Genomic DNA, 26,580 nt, shown 5'->3' on the forward strand with positions numbered 1-26,580 from the left:
TAACAATGGTATTGCTGGGTCATATGGCAATTCTGTACTTAGCTTCCTGAAGAACCGCCAAACTGTCTTCCACAGCAGTTGTACCATTTGACATTCCCACTAACAGTGGATAAGTGTGCCTCTTTCTCCACATCCTCTCCAGCACTTGTTGTTTTCGGTTTTGTTGATAATGACCATTCTGGTAGATGTGAGGTGATATCTAATTGTGGTTTTGATTTGCCTTTCCCTAATAGCAAGGGAAGTTGAGCATCTTTTCATGTGTCTTTTGGCCATTTGTATTTCCTCTTCTGAGAAATGTCTGTTTGAGTGTTTTGCCCATTTTGTAATTGGGTTGTTTGTCTTTTTGTTGTTGAGTTGAACAATCTCTTTATATATTCTGGATACTAGACCTTTATCTGATATATCGCTTCCAAATATTGTCTTCCATTGTGTACGCTGTCTTTTTACTTTCTTGATGAAGTTCTTTGATGCACAAAAGTGTTTAATTTTGAGGAGTTCCCATTTCTTTCTTTCTTTCTTCAGTGCTTGTGCTTTGGGTGTAAAGTCTAGGAAACCGCTTCCTATTATAAGATTTATAAGATATTTCCCTACATTTTCTTCTAAAAGTTTTATGGTCTTATATCTAGTGTTTAGGTCTTTTATCCATTTTGAGTTAATTTTTGTATAGGGTGTGAAATATGGATCCTCTTTCATTCTTTTGCATGTGGATATCCAGTTCTCTAGGCACCATTTATTGAAGAGACTGTCCTGTCCCAGGTGAGTTGGCTTGACTGCCTTACCAAGGATCAATTGTCCATAGATGAGAGGGTTTATATCTGAAAAGTGTATTTGATTCCATTGGTCAGTATATCTGTCTTTACGCCAGTACCATGCTGTTTTGACCACTGTAGTTTCGTAGTTCGCCTTAAAATCAGTAGCGTGAGACTTCCGACTTCCATTTTTCTTTCTCAGGATTTTTTAGCTGTTTAGCTATTAGCTATTTATCTGCCCTTCTAGATAAATTTGGTCATTGATTTTTCTATTTCTGAAAAGTAAGTTTTTGGGATTTAATTGGTACTGCATTGAATCTAAAAATCAATTTAGGTAGAATTGACATCTTAACTATATTTAGCCTTCCAATTCTTGAACACAGTATGCCCTTCTATTTATTTAGGTCTTCTGTGATTTCTTTTAAGAATTTCTTGTAGCTTTCTTAATATTAGTCTTTTGTATCTTTGGTTAAATTTATTCCTAAATATTTTATTCTATTAGTTGCAATTGTAAATGGAATTTTTTTTCTTGATTTCCTCCTCAGATTGTTCATTACTACTGTATAGAACTACAGATTTTTGAGTGTTGATCTTGTAACCTGCCACTTTGCTGTACTCATGTATTAGCTCTAGTAGTTTTGCTGTGGATTTTTCAGGGTTTTTGACATATAGTATCATAACATCTGCAGACAGTGAGGGTTTTACTACTTCTTTTCCAATTTTGATGCCATGTATTTCTTTTTCTTGTCTAATTGTTCTGGCTAGAACTTCCAACACAATGTTGAATAACAATGGTGATAGTGGCTGTTCTAGTTTGCTAGCTGCCAGAATGCAACACACCAGAGACAGATTGGCTTTTAATAAAAGGGGATTTATTTTGATAGTTCTTCAGAGGAAAGGCAGCTGACTTTCCACTGAGGTTCTTTCTTACCTGGAAGGCACAGGATGGCCTCTGCTGGCCTTCTCTCCAGGCCCCTGGGTTCCAACAGCTTTCCCCAGGGTGACTTCTTTCTGCATCTCCAAAGGCCTGGGCTGACCTGCGAGTGCTGAGATGAGGAATGCTAAGCTGCTTGGGCTGTGCCATGTTGCGGTCTCTCATTTAAGCAGCAGCCAATTAAGTCAGACTCCTTCATTGCAGCAGGCACGCCTCCTAACTGACTGCAGGTGTAAATCAGCAACAGATGAGGTTCACATACCATTAGCTCATGTCTGCAGCAATAGAACTAGGTATGCTCACCTGGCCAAGTTGACAACTGAATCTAACTACCACAGTGGCCATCCTTGTCTTGTTCCTGATCTTAGGGGGACAGTTTTCAGTTTTCCCCCATTGAGGATGATGTTAGCTGTGGGTTTTTCATATATTCCCTTTATCACATTGAAGAAGTTTCTTCTATTCCTGTCCTTTGAAGTGTTTTCAACAGGAAAGGATGTTGAATTTTGTCATATGCCTTTTCTGCATCAATCGAAATGATCATATGGTTTTTCTGCTTTGATTTGTTGGTATAGTGTATTACATTAATTGATTTTCTTATGTTGAACCATCCTGCTTGGTCATGGTGTATAATTCTTTAATGTGCCACTGGATTTGATTTGCAAGAATTTTATTGAGGATTTTTGCATCTATATTCATTAGAGAGATTGGTCTGTAGTTTTCTTGTAATATCTTTGTCTGGCTTTGATGTGAGGGTGATGTTGGCTTCATAGAGTGAGTTAGGTAACCTTCCCTCCTCTTCAGTATTTTTGAAGTTTGAGCAGGATTGGTACTAATTCCTTCTTGAATGTTTGGTAGAATTCACATGTGAAGCCATCTGGTCCTGGACTTTTCTTTTTGGGGAGCTTCTTAATGACTGATTCAATTTCTTTACTTGTGATTGGTTTGTTGAGGTCATCTGTTTCTTCTTGAGTCAATGTTGGTTGTTCATGCCTTTCTAGGAAGTTATCCATTTCATCTACATTGTCTAGTTGATTAGCATAAAGTTGTTCATATTATCCTCTCTTTACCTCCTTTATTTCTATAGGGTCAGTGGTTATGTCTCCTTTTCCATTTCTGATTTTATTTATTTGTATCCTCTCTCTTCTTCTTTTTCTCAACCTTGCTAAGGGTCCACCAATCTTAGTGATTTTCTCATAGAACCAACTTATGGTTTTGTTGATTTTCTTGATTGTTTTCATGTTCTCAACTTCATTTGTCTCTGCTCTAATCTTTGTTATTTCTTTCCTTTTGCTTGTTTTGGGGTTAGTTTGCTGTTCTTTCTCTAGTTCTCCCAAGTGGACTGTTATTTCCTCAATTTTTGCTTTTTCTTCTTTTTTGATATAGGTATTTAGGGCAGTAGCTATCCCTGTTGGCACTGCCTTTGCTGCATACCATAGATTTCGTTATGTTGTGTTTTCATTTTCATTTGCCTTGAGATATCTACTGATTTTTCTTGTAATTTCTTCCTTGCCCCATGGGTTAATAGTGTGTTGTTGAGCCTCCATATATTTGTGAATTTTCTGGTACTCTGCCTATTATTGATTTCCAACTTCATTCCTTTATGATATGAGAAGTGTTTTGTATGATTTCATCTTTTTAAATTTATTGAGACTTGCTTTGTGACCCAGCATATGGTCTGTCCTTGAGAATGATCCATGAGCACTTGAGAAAATGTGTATCCTGCTTTTGTGGGAGCAGTGGTCTATAAATGTCTGTAAGTCTAGCTCATTTATTATATTATTCAAGTTCTCTGTTTCTTTATTGATCCTCTGTCTAGATGTTCTGTCCATTGATGACAGTGGGAAATTGATGTCTCTGACTACTATAGTAGATGTGTCTATTTCTTTTTTCAGTGTTTGCCTCATGTATTTTGGAGCATTCCTGCTTGGTGCATAAATATTTATGATTGTTATGTCTTCTTGTTGAATTGTTCCTTTTATTAGTACATTGTGTCCTTCTTTGTCTCTTTTAACTATTTTGCATTTGAAGTCTTAATTTGTTGGATATTAGTATAGCTACTCCTGCTCTTTTCTGATTGTTATTTGCATGAAATATCTTTTCCCAACTTTTCACTTTCAACCTATGTTTATCCTTGGGTCTAAGGTGCATTTCCTATAGGCAGCATATAGATGGGTCCTGTTTTTTAATCCACCCTGCCAGTCTATGTCTTTTGATTGGGGAGTTTAATCCATTAACACTTAATGTTATTACTGTACAGGCAGTACTTTCTTCTGCCATTTTGCCTTTTGGATTTTATATATCGTATCTAATCTTTCTTCTTTTTACTTTTACTGGTAGTCTTCATTTCTACACTCTTTTCCCTACCTCTCTCTCCTGTCTTTTCCTGTCTGTCTCTAGTGCTCACTTTAGTATTTCTTTCAGAGCTGGTCTCTTGGTCACAAATTCTCTCAATGATTTTTTTGTCTGAAAATGTTTTAATTACTCCCTAATTTTTGAAGGACAGTTTTGTTGAATATGGAATTCTTGTTTGACAGTTTTCTATTTTAGTAACTTAATATATCATCCCACTTTCTTCTCACCACCATGGTTTCTGCTGAGAAATCTATGCATAGTCTTTTTGGGCTTCCCTTGTATGTGATGGATTGCTTTTCTCCTGCTGATTCTCTCTTTCTCACTGACATCTGACATTCCGATTAGTGTCCTGGAGTACATCTGTTTGGATCTATTCTGTTTGGGCTACACTGCACTTCTTGGATCTGTAATTTTAAGTCCTTCATAAGAGTTGGGAAATTTTCAGTGATAATTTCCTCCATTAGTTTTTCTCCTCCTTTTCCCTTCTCTTCTCTTTCTGGGACACCCACAACACATATATTCATGTGTTTTCATATTGTCATTCAAGTCCCTAGTCCTGCACACTTTTTCCATTCTTTTCCCTATATTTTCTTTTCTTGTCAGATTTCAGATGTTCCATCCTCCAGATCACTAATCCTATCTTCTGCCTCTTGAAATCTGACATTGTATGTTTCCATTGTTTTTCTCATGTCTTCGCTGTGCCTTTCATTCCCATAAGTTTCGTGATTTGTTTTTTCAGCCTTTCAGTTTCTTCTTTTGTTCATTCCTTGTCTTCTTTATATCTCCCTCAATTCATTGATTTGATTTTTGATGAGGTTTTCCATATCTGTTAGAACATTTCTGAATTAATTGTTTCAACCCCTGTATTTCATTTAAATTGTTGGCTTTTTCCTTTGACTGGGCCATATCTTCATTTACTAGTAGATTTTATATTTTGCTGGTGTCTAGGTACTAATTACCTTAATTAGTTTATCTGGAGATTGTTTTCACTTTTTCTTACCTAGGATTTTCTTGCTGGATGACTTTGTTGTCTATCTGTCTTGACACAGTTCAGCTTATTCTAGACATCTAGCTTAGGTTTTTGTTAACAGATCAGAATTTTTCAATTTCTTATTTCTTGCCCTGCTGTATGTGCCTCCCCCTCAGCCCCTCTGGGTTCTACTTAGGTATTATAGACCCCAGCCAGATTTTCCCAGTCCAAACTGGCCTCCTCTAAGGAGGAAAGAGTCACCTGTGTCAGTTTTCCTTGAGGGTGAGACCAAGCAGGTTGAAAGGCTTTCCTATGAAGCCTCTGGTCTCTGTATTTTTCCTATCCTACCCAGTATGGGCACTTTTCTCCCTATGGGTCCCACAGCATAAGGTGATGTGGTACCTTTAACTTTGGCAGAGTCTCCCCTGGTGGGGGCTTGGTGAGACAGAGGAAAGGTTGTAGACTGGCTTTAATTGCTTCACTTTTCCTGACCCTGGGGTCAGAATTCCTTGAGTGGACGGATTCTACCTGAGCTGGGCCCCACCCCTCTCCGGGAAGGCACAGGCGCTAGACAAAACACTCAAGCACAAAATTCTGCTTGTGCCCGGGCAGTTGGAGTCTGAGAAGCGTTACATCTGTATCTATAGAGTAGTCAAGCAGTAGAAACAGCTACAAAAAAGAAAAAGAAAAATCCTTTCAAGCAGGGCTCCCTTTCCTCGGGTTTGCCAATCAAGAGCTTAAGTTGGTATGTTGCTCTGTGTATCTCCAGGTTCTATGTGCCCCCTCCTTTCCTTCAGGGCCCAGACCCTTTCAAGTATTACGTGCTATCTTTGTTAATTAATTCCACAGTTGGAGCGTGGTTGTGCTCAGCCCCTGCTGCTGGTAAAGTCTCTTTCCTGTCCCCTCTGGGAAGCAGCCTGTGAGGGAGGGGCACCGGCTTCCATGGCTTGGGGAACTCACGATTCTGGGTGGGCTCACAGCTGGTCCAGCTTGTCCGGACTGGGGTATGCTGTGTGTCCGGTCACAGACATGTCCCCAACAGTTGTTCTGTACTGTTCCTCGCTGTTTACTAGCTGCTCTGGAAGACAAACTAAATCCCACACCTCACTAAACTGTTATCTTCACCCCTCCCTCTCCCTCTTACTCATTTTTGAAAAGAAAGTCTCACTGAATATAAAATTCTTGGTTGGCAATTATTTTCTCTCAGCATTTGAAGTATTTCCTTGCCTCCGTGGTTTCTAATGAGAAATTGGTACATAATCTAATTGGGACTCCCTTGAACATACCACATTGCTTTTCTTGTACAGCATTCAGAACTCTTGTCCTTTGCAATTGACAGTTTCACCACCCTGTGTATGGGCATATTTACCTTGAAATTTATCCTGTTTTGTGTTCAGTGGGCTTCTTAGATGTACATATTCATATCTTTTGCCACATTTGGAAGGTTTTCTGTCATTAATTCTTTGAATATTCTTTCTGTCCTTTTCTCTCCTTCTCCCTCTGGGACTCCCATAGTATGTATATTGGTATGCTTGGTGATGTCCCAGAAGTCTCTTAGGCTATTTTCACTTTTTCTAGTTCATGTTTCAATCTGACTCATTTCAGTGATCATGTCTTCAAGTTCACTGATTCTTTCTTCTGTCAGATGTATTCTGCTCTTGATACCCTCCTGGGAATTTTTCATTTCATTTATTATGGTCTTCAACTCAATAGTTCTGTTTGGTCTAATTTTAAAAAAATCTTTTATATGATATCATATTGTTCATTCATTGTTTTCCTGAGATTCTTTAATTCTTTCTCTGTGTTTCCTTCATCTCTGACTATATTGAAGATCAGTTTTCTAAAGTCTTTGTGTGTTCTGTCCACAATTTTGACTTCTTTACTGATGTTTTTTGGATTTTTGTCCTCATCCATTGAGTGGGCCATCATTTCCTGTTTCTTTGTTTGTCTTGTAATCTTTTTTGCACACTGTACATTTTAATATTTTAAAATGTTAACTCTGGGATTTAGTTCCTGACTTGTCTGTTTAGTAAGTTTGTATCCAGCTTATGAAATGACAGATATTTTCTTGAGGGCCAAGAGCTAGCAAAACTGACCTAACACAAAAAACACCTTTCACTGCCTTTGCAATTTGACTTTGCTTCTGCTGGTGCTCTCCTTCAGCTCCAGCACTTCTATCAAGAAGGTCAGCCCAAGGCCATTGCAAAATGCAGGTTCCTCCACAGCTTTTCTGTGCCTGTGTCTTATCCTTTGTTTGTGCTTACTGGAGTTTCTTTAGGAGTTCCTCTCTTTATAGGAATTGGAATATACTTTCTACTCCTCAGAAAACTGACCTTCTCCTTCTGGTGTTCCACCTCACGACTTAATGTAGGTAAGCCTTTGCCCCCCAGGCTGCCATTCTGTTTTTTCTTACACTGCTTTCTGAGTTTCAAGGTGTTTTTGCCTGGAGGCAAATTCTGAAGCGGTGGGGCAGGGAGGTGGGCAAGCCAGAGCAGAGTTTCCCAGGTCAGTCATTCTGGGCTGGAGGAAGGTCTGGAACTTGTGAAGGAGTGCTGGTTGGCTCCATACTCCTTTGGGGGTATGTGAGAGAAGAGGTCCAACAAGGGTGCCAGGAGCTTCTCCTATGACTCTTTGAAAGTGAGTTTTCTTGTTTCAGCACTTGTCCAGTAAATGTGGCCCTTCAACTGTTTTCCTTAGCATTTAGGAAGGGACTTTAAAGCTCCTTTGCTGCTTTGCCTGGAGTAGATTGTATGCCCCAGTGATTTGACATAGCTAATCAAAAGGAGTGATCAGTGTTTGGACAGTGTTTGGGCAGCAAACCTTGGAATCTTGGGGAACAAGATCTTTATATCCACCCTAGCACCAACAAGCTGTATTAGAGTCTGGGATTGAGAACCTCAATGCTGCCTGTTGCTGCCCTGAGTCCTGGGTGATGATAGCCATTGACCAAAGAGTGTAGTTCGCTGGTATATATATCGTGATTTACCGGCCTCTTTCTCCTGCTCTTCCCTGATTGCTGCACATTTTTCTACTAGACTTAAGAGTTTCAAAATAATTGACTCAGTTTCTGCCTGTTTAGTAATTATCCTGGTGGTGGGGTTGATTTCTGAAGCTTTCTACTCTACCGTCTTTCTGCAGTCCTCTTGTTTTCATTTTTAAAAGCTACTTTTCCTACTATAGAATTCTAGTTTGACAATATTCTTTTTCTTCCAGTATTGTAAAGATGTTCCTCCATTTCTTCTTGCTTGCCTAGTTTCCGACAAGAGGTCTGCTTTTAATCTTATCTTTGTTCCTGTGTTTGTAGAGTTTTTTTTCTTTATATATTTTTAGGAATTTTTCTTTATTCATGGTTTCCAGCAGTTTATGTTGGGCCTCAGTTTGTTTTTCTTCATGTCTTCTGCTTGAGGTGTATGATTTTACTTGATCTATAGTTTTATGGTTTTCAGTAAAGTCAGAAAATTTCTGGTGATTATTTCTGGAAATATTTATTTTAAAAGCCACTTTTTCTCTTTTTCTATTCTTCTGGGTCTCTAATTATATATAGTAGACCTCTTTATATTGTCTTTCATGTCATTGATGCTCTATTCATTTTTTTCCTGTTTTTAATTTTATATCATTATTGCTATATTTTCATGTTAATTGATCATTTCATTGTTTAAACCTACTGGCAATCATGTGCAATGAGATTTTCATTTCAGATATTATATTTCTTACCTTATATGTTCCCTTTAGTTCATTTTGTTTTAAGCTTTCTTTTTGCCTTCTTGAACATACGATACTCATTTTTGATAGCTTTTTTAGTGTCCTGGTCTTCTAGTTCCATCATCTGTCTTATTTCTATTTGTATTCCTAAGGACTGATTTTTCTCCTAGTTATGGGTCACATTTTTCTAGCCTTTTAAAAGTGTTGGACTTTTGTCTGGCATACACTTGAGTTGCTTGGAATCAATTTGTCCATTTGTGGCTTGCTTTGTTTTGGTAATTTCAGAGCAGACTTTAGTCTAAATTTACTATATCCCTACTATTAAGGTTATACCCTTCTGTGGGCTCTCCCTGATGTACTTTGTTATGAGATCTTTTCTTCTTGGTTGATAGGAACTCAAACTGTTCCTGTATGGCTGCTGGAAATTGTTTGCCTCACTGCTTTCTGCTAATTCTTTGCCCAGGCTTTGGTAATTTTCTTTCACATCTATTCAGAGCAATACTTAAATCTGCAGGTTGCAGAAGTCTGTTTGCTGCTATCTGGTCTCTCAAATTCTGCCTTAAAAATTTAGCCACCTTGCCCTTCTTAAACTTAAATCTGTCTCTCAAATTAAACCTAAATCTGTCTTTCAAATTTGTCTCTCAAAGACAAAAAAGAAAACCAGTGAGACTGTTGGCCTTGTTAGACTGAACCTGCCTCCATGCAGTAGTAACCTGGGTCAATGGTAGGGTTATCTAGTTTGTATTCTGTATGTCAGGGAGCAGTCATATATGCCTGTTGTCTGTTCTCTACAAATCATTTTCTCATACATTTTGCCCATTTTCTAGTTGTTTTAGGTTAGAGAATAATTCTGATTCCTGTAATACTATCATGGTCAAAAGTAGAAGTCAGTCTAGTAATTCTTGATTACATAGTGTAAGCAGATGGTATTGTATCAACTATAGATTTTGCTATTCTCCTCTGAAAAGTGTAAAATTTTATTCTGGAGGGGAGTTAAATTGCTATTGAGTTACCTTAACCTTGTAGTGACTTGAATTTAACCCATTTTAGGTAGGTTCTGTTTGGTTTTAACCTTAATCCCAGGGCATATTTCCTAGTCTTGATATGTTGTCCTTATTTCTAAGATATAGCCCTTTTGTCATTTTGTTTTCTAGCCCCCCTAACTTGGCAGGAGTGAAATTCCAAACACTTCTGCTCTACAGGTTGTGTCTTTTGAAATCTCAGCTTTCTAGCTGTTGTTTTTTTCCCCTTGGGCTTCTTTCAGTGTCATGTCACATGGATGTTTTGGAGGTCAACCAAGAAATTAAGAAGTGTCTAATATGCAGATTTAGAGACTTCACTTTTAGGGGTTTCCTACTTTCCAGGATTTTTAACCTTGAATTGCAGCCACTCTGAAAACCCTGAACCTATTCCTCTGGCTTCTTAGGCCTAACATTATAGGTTTCTCTACTTGAGATTTATTTTCCACCAGCAGAGGAGTGAGAAATTTCATGATAAAAGCCTTATAAATGTGGATCTCACCCAGTATGATTCCAATATTAGGAGCATAAACAATAGTTTTATATTGTTGTGTAACAAATTGTACTAAAACATAGATGCCTAAAGCAACACTTGATTATTATCTTACAATTTCTGTGGTTCATACATTAGACACAACTTAACTGGAGTCTCTGATTGAGTGTTTTTCATATGGCTGTAATCTGAAAGTATTAGTCAGAGGTGGGATGTCATCTGAAAGTCTCACCTGGAAAAAGTGAAGAAAATTCAGTTCTTAAGAGTAAATGTGCTTTGTAAGTCTTTTAAACTTTATACATTGATCTTTCTTGGCAAAAAATGTAAAAGTATTTTCAAATTTAACTCAATAGTATATAAATTGAGTACTATGTTATTGTTCTCTCATGTACTTATAATCCATATTTTTAAATCATGTTATTGTTGTGTACTGATGCTGTAAAAAAGAATTAGAATACATTTCCTGAATTTAAAGATTTTCAAAACCTTTAGGAATCACTAAATTGCGATAAAGAAGTGTTAGTGTTCTTAGATGATACTCTTCTTAACATGTCATTATTAATAGAATTTCCTGACTTGGCAGAGAGTTGTACTGCTAGAGAACAACTTTTCAGAAAATTACAGAATTGAAATAATCCAGGGATCACGTGGTTTACACAAATCAAAAGGGGTTTTATTTTAGCTTATTTACCTGACTTAATGAGAGTCTGGGTAATTGATTATAGAATGCTTTTTAAAAACATGTATGTTTTAATTTTAATATTGAATGATGATAGGTAAGTCCCAGTCATAAAATTTGGGTAATTTATAAATTTCTGTAGACAGTGTTATCAAACTGGCACCCTGAGTACTGAAAAGAACCAACAAATAGGTTTGGTTACACAGTATTTTTATTTTTTTTTTAATCTGTGAATTAATCATGAGTATTTAAGAATTAGAAGATTTTATTTAAAATCTAGATTTCTACCTTCTCATGAAAATTTTGAGGATTGGGCAATATTGAACTCTAATTCTAATATTAAGGTGATTCTCAACTGGGAGCAATTTTGACTGTGTTAGCGGGCAGCATTTTAGAGTGTCTGGAAACATTTTTGATTGCCATGACATGGAGGGGAGGTGCTCCTGGCATCTAATGGATAGGAGCCAGGGATTGCTTTATTTACTTGCCTGGTTCCTGTACACTTTTGCCTTTGTGCTTCTTCTTTTAGACTAGCAGCACTCAAATTAAGTGGAAACTGAAACAACTTCAAGTGTATTTATTAGACAACATGATGGCAAACACAGAAAATTTTTATTAGTTTTGGCGTGAAGGATATTAGAGCCCAAGTTTTATTTTCCTTGGTTATCTTAATCAGTCTTTTGATTAGCATGGTACCATATTCCAAGCACTGTACTAGACATGGGGAGAGAAGCAGGTAAACAATTGCATTTCATTGTGATAAGTTCTGTATCTGAAGCGTGTCCATTAGAACAAAGGCAGAGGAGGGAAGTGTTTTAGCTAGATTTTGAAGAATGAATAGGAATTAGCTAGAACAAAGGAAAAAAGTGAAGGATATTATAGACAAGGGAAAATACATGAAATTAAGAGTATGATAGAAGTGTAGATATTTTAGATGCCTAGAACAGCATTGTCTAATAGAAATATAATGCAAGCCATATATGTGGTTTAAGTTTTCTCATAACTACATTGATAAAAGTTTGAAAAGGTGAAATTAATTTTAATATTTGACTTTACCCAATATACACAAAATATTATTTCAACATGCAATCAGTATAAAAATTATTGAGATATTTTACATTCCTTTCTTCATTTTAGGTCTAAAATCCAATGTGTATTTTACACTTGCAGCACCTCTTAGTTCAGTCTAGCCACGTTTCAAGTGTTCAATAGTCATATGTGGCTAGTGGCTACCAAATTAGACAGCACAGATTATAGAAAATTGTGTATATGGGTGTGGGGAAAGGTCCTAAAGGAGCTTTTAAATACCGTGCTGATTAATATGGATATATCAGAAGCTAGAAAGCCATTAAGTTGTTTTAATCACAGGGGCATAATCACCTTTGAGTTTTTAGAAAATGATCTTTTTTTTGTAGCATTGTGGATCATATTGGGGGCAGGATTTAAAACTGAAATATCAGTTGGGAGGCTATAGCAGTAATTAAGAAATGATAAAGACCTAAACCAACATAGTCACAGTAGGACTGAAGGTGTAGGTATAGGATCTGAGATATTTAGGAGCAGTCAGTGGTCTAAGTAGTACATTGTGTAGTGAAACTTTAGCGTTGAGACAGAGTGAGGAGTCTAGATTGACTGAGTTGATGCCAGTGAGACTGTCTGAGATGGCAGTTGCAATAGGAGAAAAACTTTTATATATTTACAATGGAATAGGAAGCTGATGAATTCAGTTTGGGATAGATTGAGTTTATTGTCTTATGTGACTTTGAAATGAAGATGATCAGAATGAAATTGGACATAAAAGATGTGCTAGGAAAGAAGTCAAGGCTGCAGATTTTTAAAAACTTAAGTGTTGGATAGATAAATTGGGAATAATTGAATATAAATAACTTTCATTGTTTTCCAGGTGGTTTAAACCATAAGGAGAGACCTCAGCAAGTACCTCAGGGGTGAAAAGATAGAGAGGGAATCTTGGCATACTAACATTTAAAGCATAGATAAAAAAGGTTAAATATCTGGAATGCTTTAAAGTATCATTAATCATGTTGTGATTACAATTTCAAGAAGGAGCACTTTAAAAGATGTTTTTATTTACTTGTTCAAGTACTTTTTATTTTGAGATAATTGTAGATTTACATGCCATTGTAAGAAATGATATAGAGAGATGCATTTACCCAATTCCCCCCAGTGATAATTTATTGCCAATCCCATTGTACAGTATCATAAGCAGGATATTGACATTTGAAATAATTCACTGATTTTGTTCAGATTTTCCCAGTTTTGCTTGTATTCATTTGTGTGCTGGTTTGCATATTAGTTCTGTACAGTTTTTTTTTTCCATGTGAAGGCTTACACCACCACAATCAAGATTCAGAATTTTGTATAAATGGAGTCAAGTGTATGCAGCCTTTGGGACTGGAGTTTTTCAGTCAGCGTAATTCTGGAAAGTCATCCAAATTGGTGCCTTTATCACCATTTCATTTTTTTTAATTGCTTGTTAGTATGCCATGGTATGGATGCACTACTTTGTATTTAACAGTTCACCTATGGAAGGACATCTAGATTGTTTCCAGTTTTTTATTATTATACAAATAAAGTTACTGTGAATATTCATGTGCAGGTTTTTGCTTGGATATAAATTTCCATGTCTCTGGTACAAATAAATGCCAAAGAGTATAATTGCTGGGTCATATGGTAATTAGATGAATTCGTGAATGTCAGTTTTTGTGTGTATGCATTTGAAAAATATAATTCCACTTCCTTTTGGCCTTCAACATTTCAGGTGAGAAATTAGCTTTCAAATTTGAGTTTTCCTATAGGGAACGTGCCATTTCCCTTATTGCATTTAAAGTATTTAGTTGTGGGCTTCTTGCTCAGCTTCTTGAATCTGTACTATGTTGTTTTGCCAGATTATTTTTGTGGTTTTCAATAATTATTTCTTTGAATATTTTTTCAGTCCCACATTTTTTATCCTCTCCTTCTGGGACTCAGATGATATGATTGTTAGGTTTTTTTATTAGGTCCCAGCATTAGGTCCATTGGTCTCTGAGGCTGTTTTTTTGTTTTTTAAGTCCTATTTTCTCTCAGTTGTTGAGATTAAATAAATTCTCTTTTATTCTCAGTTTACTTATTATATCTTTTGTCATCTCTACTATACTGTTAATTCCATCTAGTGAATTTTTATTGTTATTGTAATTGTAGTTCTATGATTTCCATTTGGTTCTTTTTTTTTGGCACAAGCGGACTAAAGGAATCAAACCCTGGCCTCCTGCATATGAGACAAGAATTCTACTACTGACCTACTCTTGCACTGGCCCATTTGGTCATTTTATAACTTTTTTCCCCTGAAGTTTTCTGTTTTGTTTTTTTTTTTTTTCCATTTGTGTTAAGAGAATTCATAATTACTTTTTGAAGCAGTTTTATGGTAGCTGCTTTAAAATATATGCTAGATAGTTTCAGCATCTAATTGATCTTGGTATTGTCTTTAGCTGATTATCATAGAAGAAATTTAATAAAGTGAATTTTGTTATTAATGTTACAGGTGCTAAAGAAAATAATGGTATTCTTACTTTATTCCTGATTATAAAGGGATGACTTCAGCATATTACCATTAAGAACGGTGTTTTCTGTAAGCATTTTGTAGATACTGCTTTTTCAGATTAAGGAAATTCCCTTCTGTTTTCAGTTTACTAAGTCTTTTTAAATTTGTTTTGTGAATAGATGCTGAATTTTATCTAATTGCTTTTATTGTATTTATTTGATGCATTTATCGAGATAACTGTATGTTTTTCTCCTTTACTCTATTAGTATGACAAATTACATAATGGATTTTGTTTTACCTGTACATATTTTGTTGTATATCTCTAAAAGAAAATGACTTTTTACTAAAAATAGTGATATCATTATCAATTAACAATGATTCTCACCACCCCCACTTCCTCTCTCATTTATTTGAAGGAGAAACCAGGTTGTTTTTCCTATGGCTTCCTGTAGTCTTGATTTTGCTGTTTATACCACAGTGGCATGATTTAACAATTCCTCGAGTCCTCTCGAGGAATATAGAGGATCTAGAGATCTGATCAGAATCAGATTTGACTTTAGCAATATTGCTTCATAGGTGGTATGTGTTCTTTCATCAAGTCTGTACAGATTGTGTGATTATCTGATGTGTGTGTTTTGTTTTGTGATGTTAGCAACCATTGTTCACCTACTTTTAAGTTATCCAGTGGTGCAATTTGTATAGGAATGGCTGGAGAAATCCTTCACTCTTTCCATTATTAAACAATTTTGAAAATGATTTGGTTCTATAACATCTTTCAGTGGTGACAATTAGATATTTTTAAAAGTTTTTGTTATTTTATTATGAACTCATGGATTCATATGTATTTTGTTGTTTTAGTTCATTAAGGTTATTGTCTTTATTGATTCTTAAATTGCCCTATCTTTGGCTGGTGAGAACCCTTTCAAGTTATTTCCTGAATCTTTTTTATCCAATCCTGTAATTTTTGTGGATGTGGTAAAATATATATAACATAAAATTCAAATTTTAACCATTTTTAAGTATACAATTCAGTGAAATTAATTGCACTCACAATGTTTGCAGCTACCACCACTACCTATTTCTAAAATTTCTTGTCACTTCAAACAGGAACTGTACTTCTTAAACCATTACTCTCCACTCTCATTAAGTCTTGGTAACCTCTAAGCTACTTTTTCTGTCTCTATGAATTTGCCTGTTCTGGATATTTCATATAATTGGAATCATGTATTTGTCCTTTTGTGTCTGGCTTCTTTCACTTAACATACAGTTTTCAAGGCTCATTCGTGTAGTGTTTATTGATATTTTAATCCTTTTTATAGCTGTGTTATATTCTATAGTTTATAAATAAATTTTATCCTTTCATCTGCTGGAAAAGAGAGATTGTTTCCACCTTTTGGTTATTATGAATAATACTGCTGTGAACATTAGCATACAACTATCTGTTTGAATTTGTGATCTCAGTTCTTTGGGCTGTATAAGTACGAGTGGAATTGCTAAGTTATTTTCTAGGTTACTTCTATCTTTTTCTACAAGGCCCATTTTACAGTCTTACTAGCAATACTGATGGTTCCAATTTCTCCATGTCCTTACCAACATTTGCTAGTTTGTTTGCTTCTTTCTTTCTTCCTTCTCTTTCTTTCCCTCCCCTACCCTCCCCCTCTTTGCACCTCCCTTCCTTCCTTCCATTATAGCCATCCTATTGGATATGAAGTAGCATCTCATTGAGGCTTTGATTTGCATTTCTCTATTGACTAATGATGTTAAGAATCTTTTCATGTGCTGTTGGCCATTTGTATATCTTAGAGAAATGTTTCTTCAAGTCCTTTGCCCATTTTTTAATTGGTTTGTGTGTCTTTTTTATTGAGTTGTAGAAATCGTTTTTATACTGTAGAATACTAAATCTTTATCAGATATAGTATTTGCAACTATTTTCTTCCATTTTTAGATTGTCTTTTTACTTACTTCATAATGTCCTCTGAAGTGCAAAAGTTTTTAGTTTTGAAGTCCATTTTATCTTTTTTTCCTTGTACTTTTACTGCCACACTAAGAATCTGTTGCAAAGTCTAAGGTCATGAGGATTTAACTCTTATGTTTTCATATAATGGTTTTAGCCACTCATATTTAGGTCTTTGATCCATTTTGAGTTAATTTTTGTATATGGTATAAGTGTCCAACTTCTTTCTTTTGCATGTGGATATCCAGTTTTCCCAAAATCATTTGTTGAAAAGACTGTCTTTTCCCCATTGAATGGTGTTGGAGGCACTGTTGAAAATCAGTTGACCATATATGTGAAGGTTTATTTCTGTACTCTTTATAAATTATATTTGTCTTTGTTTGTTTTAAAACATATTTAACGTGTCTTTTGTGGTCTCTTTTCTGAGTCTTATTCATGATTTGGCATTGACAGTTAAATGTTGCTGAGAGGTCAGGTAAAAGGGATTTGCACTGACCTTTTATGCTTTATTGTCTACTTCCTGGAAGAACCTCTTCATTACCCTCCAAAAGAACCCCTCTGTATCTCATCTCAAGGGTCTCCACTTAAATTTTACTTTGTAGAAATCTTCCTTGAAGTCCCAATTTTACCAAGGTTTTTACTCTCACTGTTCTTTGTACTTTATATTCTTTTAGCATTTATTCTTTAATTTCACATTTGTTTATGTGACTTTTTGAGGTTTTTGTTTGTTTGTTTTTTTAATCTATCTTCCATACCTTAGAAATAAGGTCCTTAAATTCAAGGACCATGATTCTTTTGTTTACCACTGTATGTGTATTGTTTAGCCTAGTGTTTGGTACAGTATAGCTACTCAGGAAAAATTGGCTAAATGAAGGAATATAGAGCCTAAATTAGGAGACATTATTCATACTCAGTGAGGTGAGGGAGGTTATTATTTTCTGAGTATTTTCTGAGTACATGTTATGTATTTTACACTAAGACCCAGAAGAACATTTATAAAACTTGGTTTCTGTCTTTTAGCAGTTCATTCTCATTAAGTCCAGAAGAGACATAATCGTTATTTAAATAATAATACAACTTAGTATAGCCAAACACATAAAAAGGTGTGATAAAATTTTAAATTAAAAAAAAAGACATGTAATCATGTAAAAAAAAGTATGTTATGGTGTTGGAGGTGTATAAAAAATATAAAACAATCCCTGTACTTAGAGGATTGGATAACTAGTTATATGAACAGATAAGAGTCAAATAAATTTATTTTAGTTTGTAGATCAAAAGAAAGTAGATCACTTTGGGTCACAATGGTAAGGAAAAGTTTATTCAGGTGATATAGATTACAATGATGGAGAAGGTTGGAATAGGTTGAAAAGAGGTAAAAAGGCATTTCAGGCATGAAGGATTAAAAAAGCTTTCTATCATAAATGAGTATTGGGAATCATGAACATACTATCAGAGAATGTATGGTAGAGATGTTGGGAAATAAATTAAATTAAGGTAGAACAAGTTCGTGAAAACTTTAAATGTTGACTTGGTGATTGGATTTTGCTCAGTAAGCGTATTAATGATATTTATTGTTTGGGAATTATAGTTAATTCTCAAATAATGTAGAATGTTTACTATATGTGTTTTGATAATGTACCTGCCATGCATTTCAAATCTGAGTGTTTATGCAGTTTGTCTGTCTTACTTTTTTTAGAATCCACAACTCTGCCCTTTTTTATTTAATAAGTAGGAAAATCATGAGAGCACCAAGATATCTGTTATAAGTGGTAAGGTTTCTGAAGACAGAATAACACTAAGTTGCCAATACACCCTTTAAATCAGAATAGGAAGGAAAAATATGCCTTGTTTTCTATACTTTCAGAGTACTATTAAATTGAGAAGCAGTTTTAATTTATAGATCTCAACTTATACATTTATATAACATCAGAATGTATGCCTATTTGAAAGCATATGTATTTTGAGATGGAAGTGACCCTCAAATTGAGCTCAAGATGTATCTGATATTATTGTGCTGAATTTGGTTAAAAATTTTAGTAAGCTATTTTTAAAGTATTGAGTGTACAAATAGAAATGGCTTTGGTTGAATTGGTTACTTAAACTGAAAAAGATTATAATAAAGGTTAGTAAAGTATTCCTTATTATTTATAATCAACATTTTAATCTTATCAATTATCATTTTGAGCTAAACGTTTCAGATGTTATACTTGACGTTTACTTCCTCAGAGAGAAATTATGATATTAAAAATGAATTTTTTTCTCAACATTCAAGTGTTTACTGAATACTTAACCATTTTCTAGTAAAAGTTGTATATATAGTAAGATTATAGTTCTGGCTATTTGTATTTAGAAATTGTAAACTTTACTCCCTTGCTTACCAATATTATCTAATTTATTCTTTAAATAATGCTTATTTAATTTTTATGTTGGCCAATTTGCAGGTGAATTATGTAACCTCATTACGCTGGATGTAGCTCACAATCAACTTGAACACCTTCCAAAGGAGATTGGAAACTGCACACAGATAACCAACCTTGACTTGCAGCACAATGAACTGCTAGACCTCCCAGATACTATAGGTATGAGAGGAGACAGAAGATAGTAATAGTCATATATAGCTACCTGGATATGGTAATAAGAGTTAAGAGAAATTAAAATCCAAAATTATCAAGGTAGTAAAACTTCTAAATGATAGTGTTTTTAAATTGCTTTTTATTTCCATTTCCTGGCAAGGAAAAATGAAATTTTAGGACATAGGCTCAGTTGGATTGTGAAGAAGATGGAATATTGAGTTACATGTATGTTTTATTGTATCTTGGTGCTTATACTGCAGAATGGGTAGATTTTCTGTTTTGCATATTTCAGAATGTTGCATGCTAATATATAGGGTGTGGTCCCTTTTTTTGCTAGACCACACTGAAAAATAAAACCACTACTGTTTAGCTTTTAAGACATAATCAGTATATAAATTTGAAAGATAGGTTTTTTTCTGTCTGTAACCTTGATGAAAGTGTAAAATTTGAAGACTTAGTCAAACTGCAAAAAAGTTGAATTGAGTTGAGGTGTGATATATTCTATATTTATATAGTCTTTTTAAAATTTTTAAATGTTCATAGATCTTTTAAAATAGAGAATTTTAGAAGCTCTGATAAATTTTAAAATATTGCTATGTTAAAAGGATACTATAAAGTTCATTTAGAAAAATTATGTCTGCACTTAATTTACATAATTTTAATAATGAATATTTCAGAAATGCTATTAACTTAATTATTTGAAGCCTTTGATGTTGTCATTTTTCTTTAGAAGATACCTTGGAATCACTTTAATGCATCAATGTTCAAGGCTTGAGATTTTTCCAGCCCTCTAGATGATTCAAAGGCAAGCTGCCGACTAATTGGAGCCCTGTTTTATTTCTAGTTCACCATTAGTACTATGATGTAGCCCTGTCAGGTCCCAGTCGAAAGCAAGATGTTCATTACCAGAGTTCCAATCCTTAGCAGGTCTAGGTTTTGAATATTGCCAGAAACATGGCTTAGCTTCACAGATTCATCCCCTGGTTAGGAAAGCTCTCTCAGGACAAAATCCAATCCAGTGTTTTGTTAATTTCTGAGTTCTCAACCTGTTTCTGTCCTAGTGCTCATTCACTACCTTGTTATGTCTCTGATTTTTTTGAAGAATTTTTTTAGTTTTTTTAAATAGGAAGATTTGTTTGAATTATCAAATCTACCATTACTTGAGACAGAAGCAATTGTTAGGTAATATATATTTTTAAATTATTGCTAATTTTTTATAACCACAACAAACTAGTACAGAGAATGCTCTGTATGAAACAACACAATATTCAGAGATCAAGGTGTGTGTTCCTTTAGGAAGGCTGAGGATTTCAATCTCTGATATTTGGAGTTTAAGTACCTATTTTTGGATGGATCACTGGGTATGTGGCACAGTCCATACTTTTACCTGAACAATGGCCAGTCGGCCCAGGTAGAAAAAGAGAAAGTGCTTGGTTTCACATGTCACGTAACTATTGACGGTCCTCCCCACAATGCGGTGCCAAGTGGTTTTTCCTTTTTGTCAAGCTCCTTGATATGAGCTGCAATGTACTTCTCTGTTGCATCTCTCTGGCGCCTGAGTGGTATACTCCACCAAGTCCTGTTGCATCTCCTCCATGTCTGCATTTTTTTAATTGCAGCCTTTTTGTTGCACATTGTTATAGAGGAGCAGGGTTAGCTGACTGCAACAGCTTAGGCTTGGCAGGAGTTGCCTGGAGAATCTCCAGACTCAAACTTAATGATCTCTAACACATCATCCACATAACCCTTTACCAGGAATTGAATTCTCTCACTTAAGACATCTCCAGTGACTTTCCAGTGCTCTTAGAATAAACTCCACACAATCTACCATGACTCATAAGACTCTCATGAGACTCCTGATGGTCTATCCCAGGCTTTCTTGCCAACCTTGACCCATGCCAATGCCCCTCTGCTTCCTGCCAGTCTTTCGACCCTGGGAACACTCACATATACCTGGAATGCTCTTCCTTGCTTCCTTCTCATTGCCCAGATGATTCCTATTTATCCCTTAAGCTTCCTCTTAAATGATACTTCCACAGAGCATCCTGCCTTGGCCATTCCACACCCCCAATATTAATGAGGTCCCTTGTCTCTTTATTTTTATCTTTACTTTTTTTTTTTTATTCATAGCACTTACATAGTAATTATATATATTCTTGTGACTATTTGCTTGAGCTCATAAGCTCTTCCGGGCAGAGACTTTACCTATTTTGTTCTCTTTCTTTTTTTAACACAGTGCCTACCACATAGAGGATCAATCAATATTTGTTGAATGAATGAATAGGCAAATTCTTCTTCATCCTGGGCATCTTCCGAAGTATCCATTTTGTACCAGGTGGCCATGGGAAATGTAAGGGAGAAGGAGGAGTCATAGTCCCTGCATTGTAATAGAGTTGAGGAGATTTATTGAGCAATAGAATTGTATTATCTATTACTGAGTAACAAAACACCCCCAAACTTAACAACTTACTGCTATTAAAATTTTAAGCTCACCCTGTTGTTGTGGGTCACATAGTTGGAAGCAGCTGAATTGGGTGGTTCTGGCTCAGGATCTCTTGTGAGGCTACAGACAAGATGTGGCTGGGGCTGCATCATCTGTAGACTTGTCTGGGGCTGGAGAATCCACTTCCTAGTTGGCCCATGAAATTGCCTGCCAAGTTGGTATTGGTTGTTGCCTAGTAACCTTAGTTTATCCCCGCAGGAAATTCTCCATAGAGCTGCTTAAAAGTCCTCATGACATGGCAGCTAAATTCCTCCAGAGTGGGGGATTCAAGAGCATAAGCCAAAAGTTACATTGTCTTTTGTGACCTAGCTTTATCATGCAATATCCATATTGCAACACCCATTGGTTACACAGTTCTTCTCTGTGTGAGGATTATGAGAGGCACAGACACCAGGAGGTGTGGTTCGTAGGGGGCCTTCCTAGAAGCTGATTACCAAGTTCTGAAGTGTAATGTCCAGTCCGTAAGTGAATTTAGAGACGGTAACACTCTCTGGGATAATTAGGATTGGTTTGATGGAATTAGTTGACTGGCCCTGGATCCTGAAGAATGATGAGCAACTGGAGAGTTGTGTGTGAGTGGAGGGAATACAGTCTAGGTGGGAGCTCAGCATGAGCCAGGATTGGGCATCATGAATATGCTCATCAGAGGCAAGAGTGGCTGTTGCTCTGGAGGCCAGAAGTCTGAAATTGAGGTGTCGGCAGGGTTGGTTTCTTCTGGAAGCTCTGAGGGAGAAACTGTTCCATGCCTCTCTCTGAGCCTCTGGTGGCCTCAGCCATCCCTGGCATTCCTTGACTTGTAGATGCATCACCCTAATCTCTACCTCAATCTTCACTGACTTTCCCTGGCCATATCTCTGTTAGGTAATATTTTTATAAGTTAGAATATAGGTTATATAGGACAACTGTTTATTTATGGAAAAGCAAGTTATGACTTTTTTCAGGATATAATAGCCTATAAAGCCTATGTCCTCCTGAATTTTGGCCCAGGGCTCTTTATGTCACATTAAGTATTCATAGTGGCCACATACTAATTATTCTGATTTACTTAACAGGTTTAAATGCCTCTTTGAAAGGCAAGATTGTCTACAGAACCTAATGAATTGGTCTGTTAATAACCATAATGAAAGTTCTATCAAGTTTCCTATATGAATAAAATAATCAGGGCAGTGTGATGGTGGCTCAATAGCAGAATTCTCGCCTGCCATACTGGAGACCCAGGTTCGATTCCTGGTGCCTGCTCATGCAAAAAACAAACAAACAATCAAATAAATAAATAAATCAGATTCCTGATTTAAGATAATAGGGACTGAGCATTTCCTGCTTTTCTTTCTTTAAAATCAGTGGCCAAGAAGATCAGAAAAGTTACCCTAAAAGAAAAAAAACAGAGAAAAGATATATACTGCATTTATAAAACATGATTAGGCAGGTACAAAAAGGAAACAATCAAAGAATAAAATATAATTCTTTTATGTTTGCCAAAATAATATTTAATGGAAAATGCTATATAATACAAAGGACACAACCAAAGACTAAAATAGTGATCTAGTTGATAAAGTGAAAGAAATCACCTAGAATGTAGAGCAAAAAGAAAGATGTACAAAATGAGTGAAAAGTTAAAAATTCACGAGAAACAGGTTTACAAGTTCTGGAAAGAGAGCAGAGGAAATGCAATGAAGAAACTAATAAAATATTAGTTTTTATTTTTTTATATAATATTGAATATTGCCTACTGAATATTGCCTACTGAAATAATATTGAATATTTATATAACATTGTAATTGCATACTTTGTTAGTTTGTTAAAGCTGCCAAAATGTGATATACCAAATGGGTTGTCTTTTATAAAGGGGATTTATTAGGTTACAAGTTTACAGTTCTAAGGCCATAAAGATGTCCAAAGTAAGGTATCCAGAGTGACATACCTTGACTCAAGGAAGGGCCAGTGATGCTCAGGGTTTCCCTGTCAGCTGGGAGGCACATGGCCATGTCTGCTTTCTCTCCTGGCTTCTCCAAACAGCTTCCCTGGGGCATTTTCTTTCTGCATCTTCAGAGATCTCTGGCTGTGTGGGACCATCTAATCAAAAGGTCCCATTGGGTGGGTCACATCTCCATGGAAACCACTTAGTCAAGAAGATCCCATCCAACAATTTTTAATGAGGATTAATGAACATGGCTTTTCTGGGGTACACAACAATTTCAAACTAGCATACCTACTAGGAAGAAATAACAAAAAAAGATATATCCTGGTAGAAGTTTTAAAAATTAGATTTACTTAATTGTTTTGAATTAATAATACATTCATGTGGTTCAAATAACCAAAACCTATGATAAGAAAAACAGAAGTTTCCCAGCCTTGTCTTCCATGATCAATTCCCCCCAACCTCTACTAGAGAAGTGACTACTAATATTTTTCCAAAGATAGAGTTATATTTGCTCGAATAAATTCTGCCTACACTCTACCCCATACCTTTTCTTTATACCAGTGTTAAATTAAACTTCTTTTTTTACCAGATCCATTTGGTGCCTTCTATGTCTTGGAGATCTTTCATATGTGCATCCTTGTTCTTTTTTATTGCTCCATAGTATTCCACTCTGTGAATATATAATAATTTATTTAGTTAGTTCCCTTTGGATTGAATTCCAAGTTTACTGCAATCTTTACTAGTACAAACAGTCCTACAGTGAATGCCTTCTTCCCCCCCAATACGTGTCATTTTGCACATTTGTATACTTATTTGTGGTATAAAATACTATGCATGAGATTGTTGGATTAAAGGGCATATGTACTGTTGGGGATGTGCATTTTAAATTTTGATAGCTATTGACAGATTTTCTCCATAAGAACTATACCAAATTACAATCCCATCCTCATTATCAGACTGTGCCAGGAGAGTATATTGTTAAACTTAGATTTTTGTCATAAAGATAAGTTGAAGTGGCATTCCATTACATTCTTAAAATTTGTACTTCTCATTTGAAATTGAGTTTCCTAAATATATGTTGAATAGCTGTTTATATTTCCTTTTTTGAGAATTATCTGTATCTTTTGGTTACTTTTCTGCTAGGATGTTGGTCTTTTTAAAATTTCAGTCTTTTAAAATAATTTTCTGGTTATTGAGTCATAGCTATAAGGATTTTTCCACTCCGAAGTTACTTTGAAAACAAAAACAAAATACTTCCCCTGACATTTTCTTCTGTACCTGGAGCTTCACTTTTTTTAACATTTAATTTTTTTTTCAGTATGGAAGTTATCCTGGTGTGAGATTCAAGATATGAATGCTGTCTTCACCACCCCCCATTCCCTCCCGATGGCTACTGAATTTTCCCAGTACCTTTATTTTTAAAGTATGCCTTTTCCCTTATGATTTGAGATGTTGCTTTTTATCATATAAATGCTAAATTCCTGTATATTGGAATCTGTTTCTGGACTTTCTATTCTGATTCATTGATTGGTCTATCTGTTCATGTGCCATGATCAAACTTAGTTATTGAGGCCATATATTATATTTTATTATCTGATGGAATAGATATCTCTGCCCATTGTCCTTTGCCACTATTCATTTTGATGCTCACTGGGGAGATTAGCTTATAATTTCTTTGTCTAAACCTTGTCAGAGTGAATTATTTTGGAGCATGTTAGCGGTATGATCATTTTATGAAAATAATTTGGAATTTTTCTTTGCTCTAAAACCATTTTAAAAACATTAATCTACTGTTTAAAGGTTTAATAGCTGTCCCTTGTTAAAGCATTTGGGCCTGATACTTTTTGTGGTGGATAGATGTAAAACATCTTAAGTTAATGTAGTTTAGTTGGTTTAGATTGTTTTACCTGATTTGTGGTAACTTTTGGAAAATTATATTTTCCTAACTATTGTTTTTTTCCAGCTACATTTTCAAATTTATTTGCATAGGGTTGAACAAATGAATTTTTATGTTTCTGAATTTTTTTCTCTTTTCTTTTTTTATTTTTTCTTTATTTCTAACTTTGGATAGCTCTACTTTCTCCAGCTTTTTTCTTGTTTAGAATAGAATAGGTAGTGGCTATATATTTTATTTGTGTTGAAGCACTAAATTTTCAATTTATTTATTCAACTTTTTCCGTTTTCTAACTCATTAATTTATGCTTTATCTTAATTATTCCTTTGTTGTAGGTTATTCTACTATTTATATTGGTCTGTTACAATTTTATTTGTTGGGCATTTAGGCCATTTTGCAAAATTCTTTGTTGATATATCTGTTTTTTCCTTGCTTAGTACTTTTCATATATTCACTTAGATCCAGGTTTCTGACCTATATCATTTTCCTTAACCCTGAAGAACTTCTTTAACATTTCTTGCAGGGCAGTTCTGCTGGTAATGAATACTCTCAATGTTTGTTTTGCTGAGAAAGTCTTTATGTCTCCTTCACTTTTGAAGAATAATTTCACTGGATATAGAATTATAGGTTGGTGTTTTTTTTCTTTCAACCCTTTACATATTTCACTCTATCCTCCCTTTGCCTTCATAGCTCTGACAAGAAGTCCATTATAATTCTTTTTTTATTATGTTGTTTGGTAGGGGTCACCATTCTTTTCCATGTGAGTATCCTCTTATTGCAGTACCATTTGCTGAATTTTTGTTTGTTTGTTTGCTTTTTGTTAGTTTGTTTCCTTGTTTATTTGTTCAGGAAGTACATGGGCCGGAATTGAACCTGGGTCTCCTGCTTAGCAGGCAGGAATTCTACCACTGAACCTCACTTGCACCCCCTATGTCTTTGTTCCTCTACAGGTGAGGATTTTTTCCTCTGGCTTCTTTTGAGATTCTCTTTGTCTTTGGAGTTCTATAGTTTGAATAAATGATGAGCCTAAATGTAGTCTTTTTTTTTTTTTGGTGTGGGCAGGCACCGGGACTTGAACCCAGGTCTCCAGCATGGCAGGTGAGAATTCTGCCACTGAGGCACCGTTGCACTGCCCTAGATGTAGATGTTTTGATATTTATTCTGCTAGGTGTTCTCTGAGCTTTCTGGATCTGTGGTGTGGGGTCTTTCCTTAATTTTGGAACATTCTCAGCCATTTTTACTCCAAATATTTCTTCTGTTTCAGTTTCTTTTTCTTCTCAATTTAATACTCTAATTATG

General features: G+C 35.4%; 1 protein-coding gene across 2 annotated transcripts in view; it reads left to right on the forward strand.

Moving 5' to 3' along the window:
- SHOC2 (SHOC2 leucine rich repeat scaffold protein) overlaps positions 1-26,580 on the forward strand; it is a 121,298-nt gene that overhangs the window by 65,476 nt on the left and 29,242 nt on the right. For both annotated transcript variants that reach the window (XM_077126008.1, XM_077126007.1), the window contains exon 3: positions 18,832-18,969. In XM_077126008.1, the coding sequence (XP_076982123.1) occupies positions 18,832-18,969 (138 nt within the window). The remainder of the gene's footprint in view (positions 1-18,831; positions 18,970-26,580) is intronic.

This window comes from Tamandua tetradactyla, chromosome 13 (genome assembly GCF_023851605.1).
Source record: "Tamandua tetradactyla isolate mTamTet1 chromosome 13, mTamTet1.pri, whole genome shotgun sequence".
In the NCBI taxonomy this organism is placed as follows: Eukaryota; Metazoa; Chordata; class Mammalia; order Pilosa; family Myrmecophagidae; genus Tamandua; species Tamandua tetradactyla.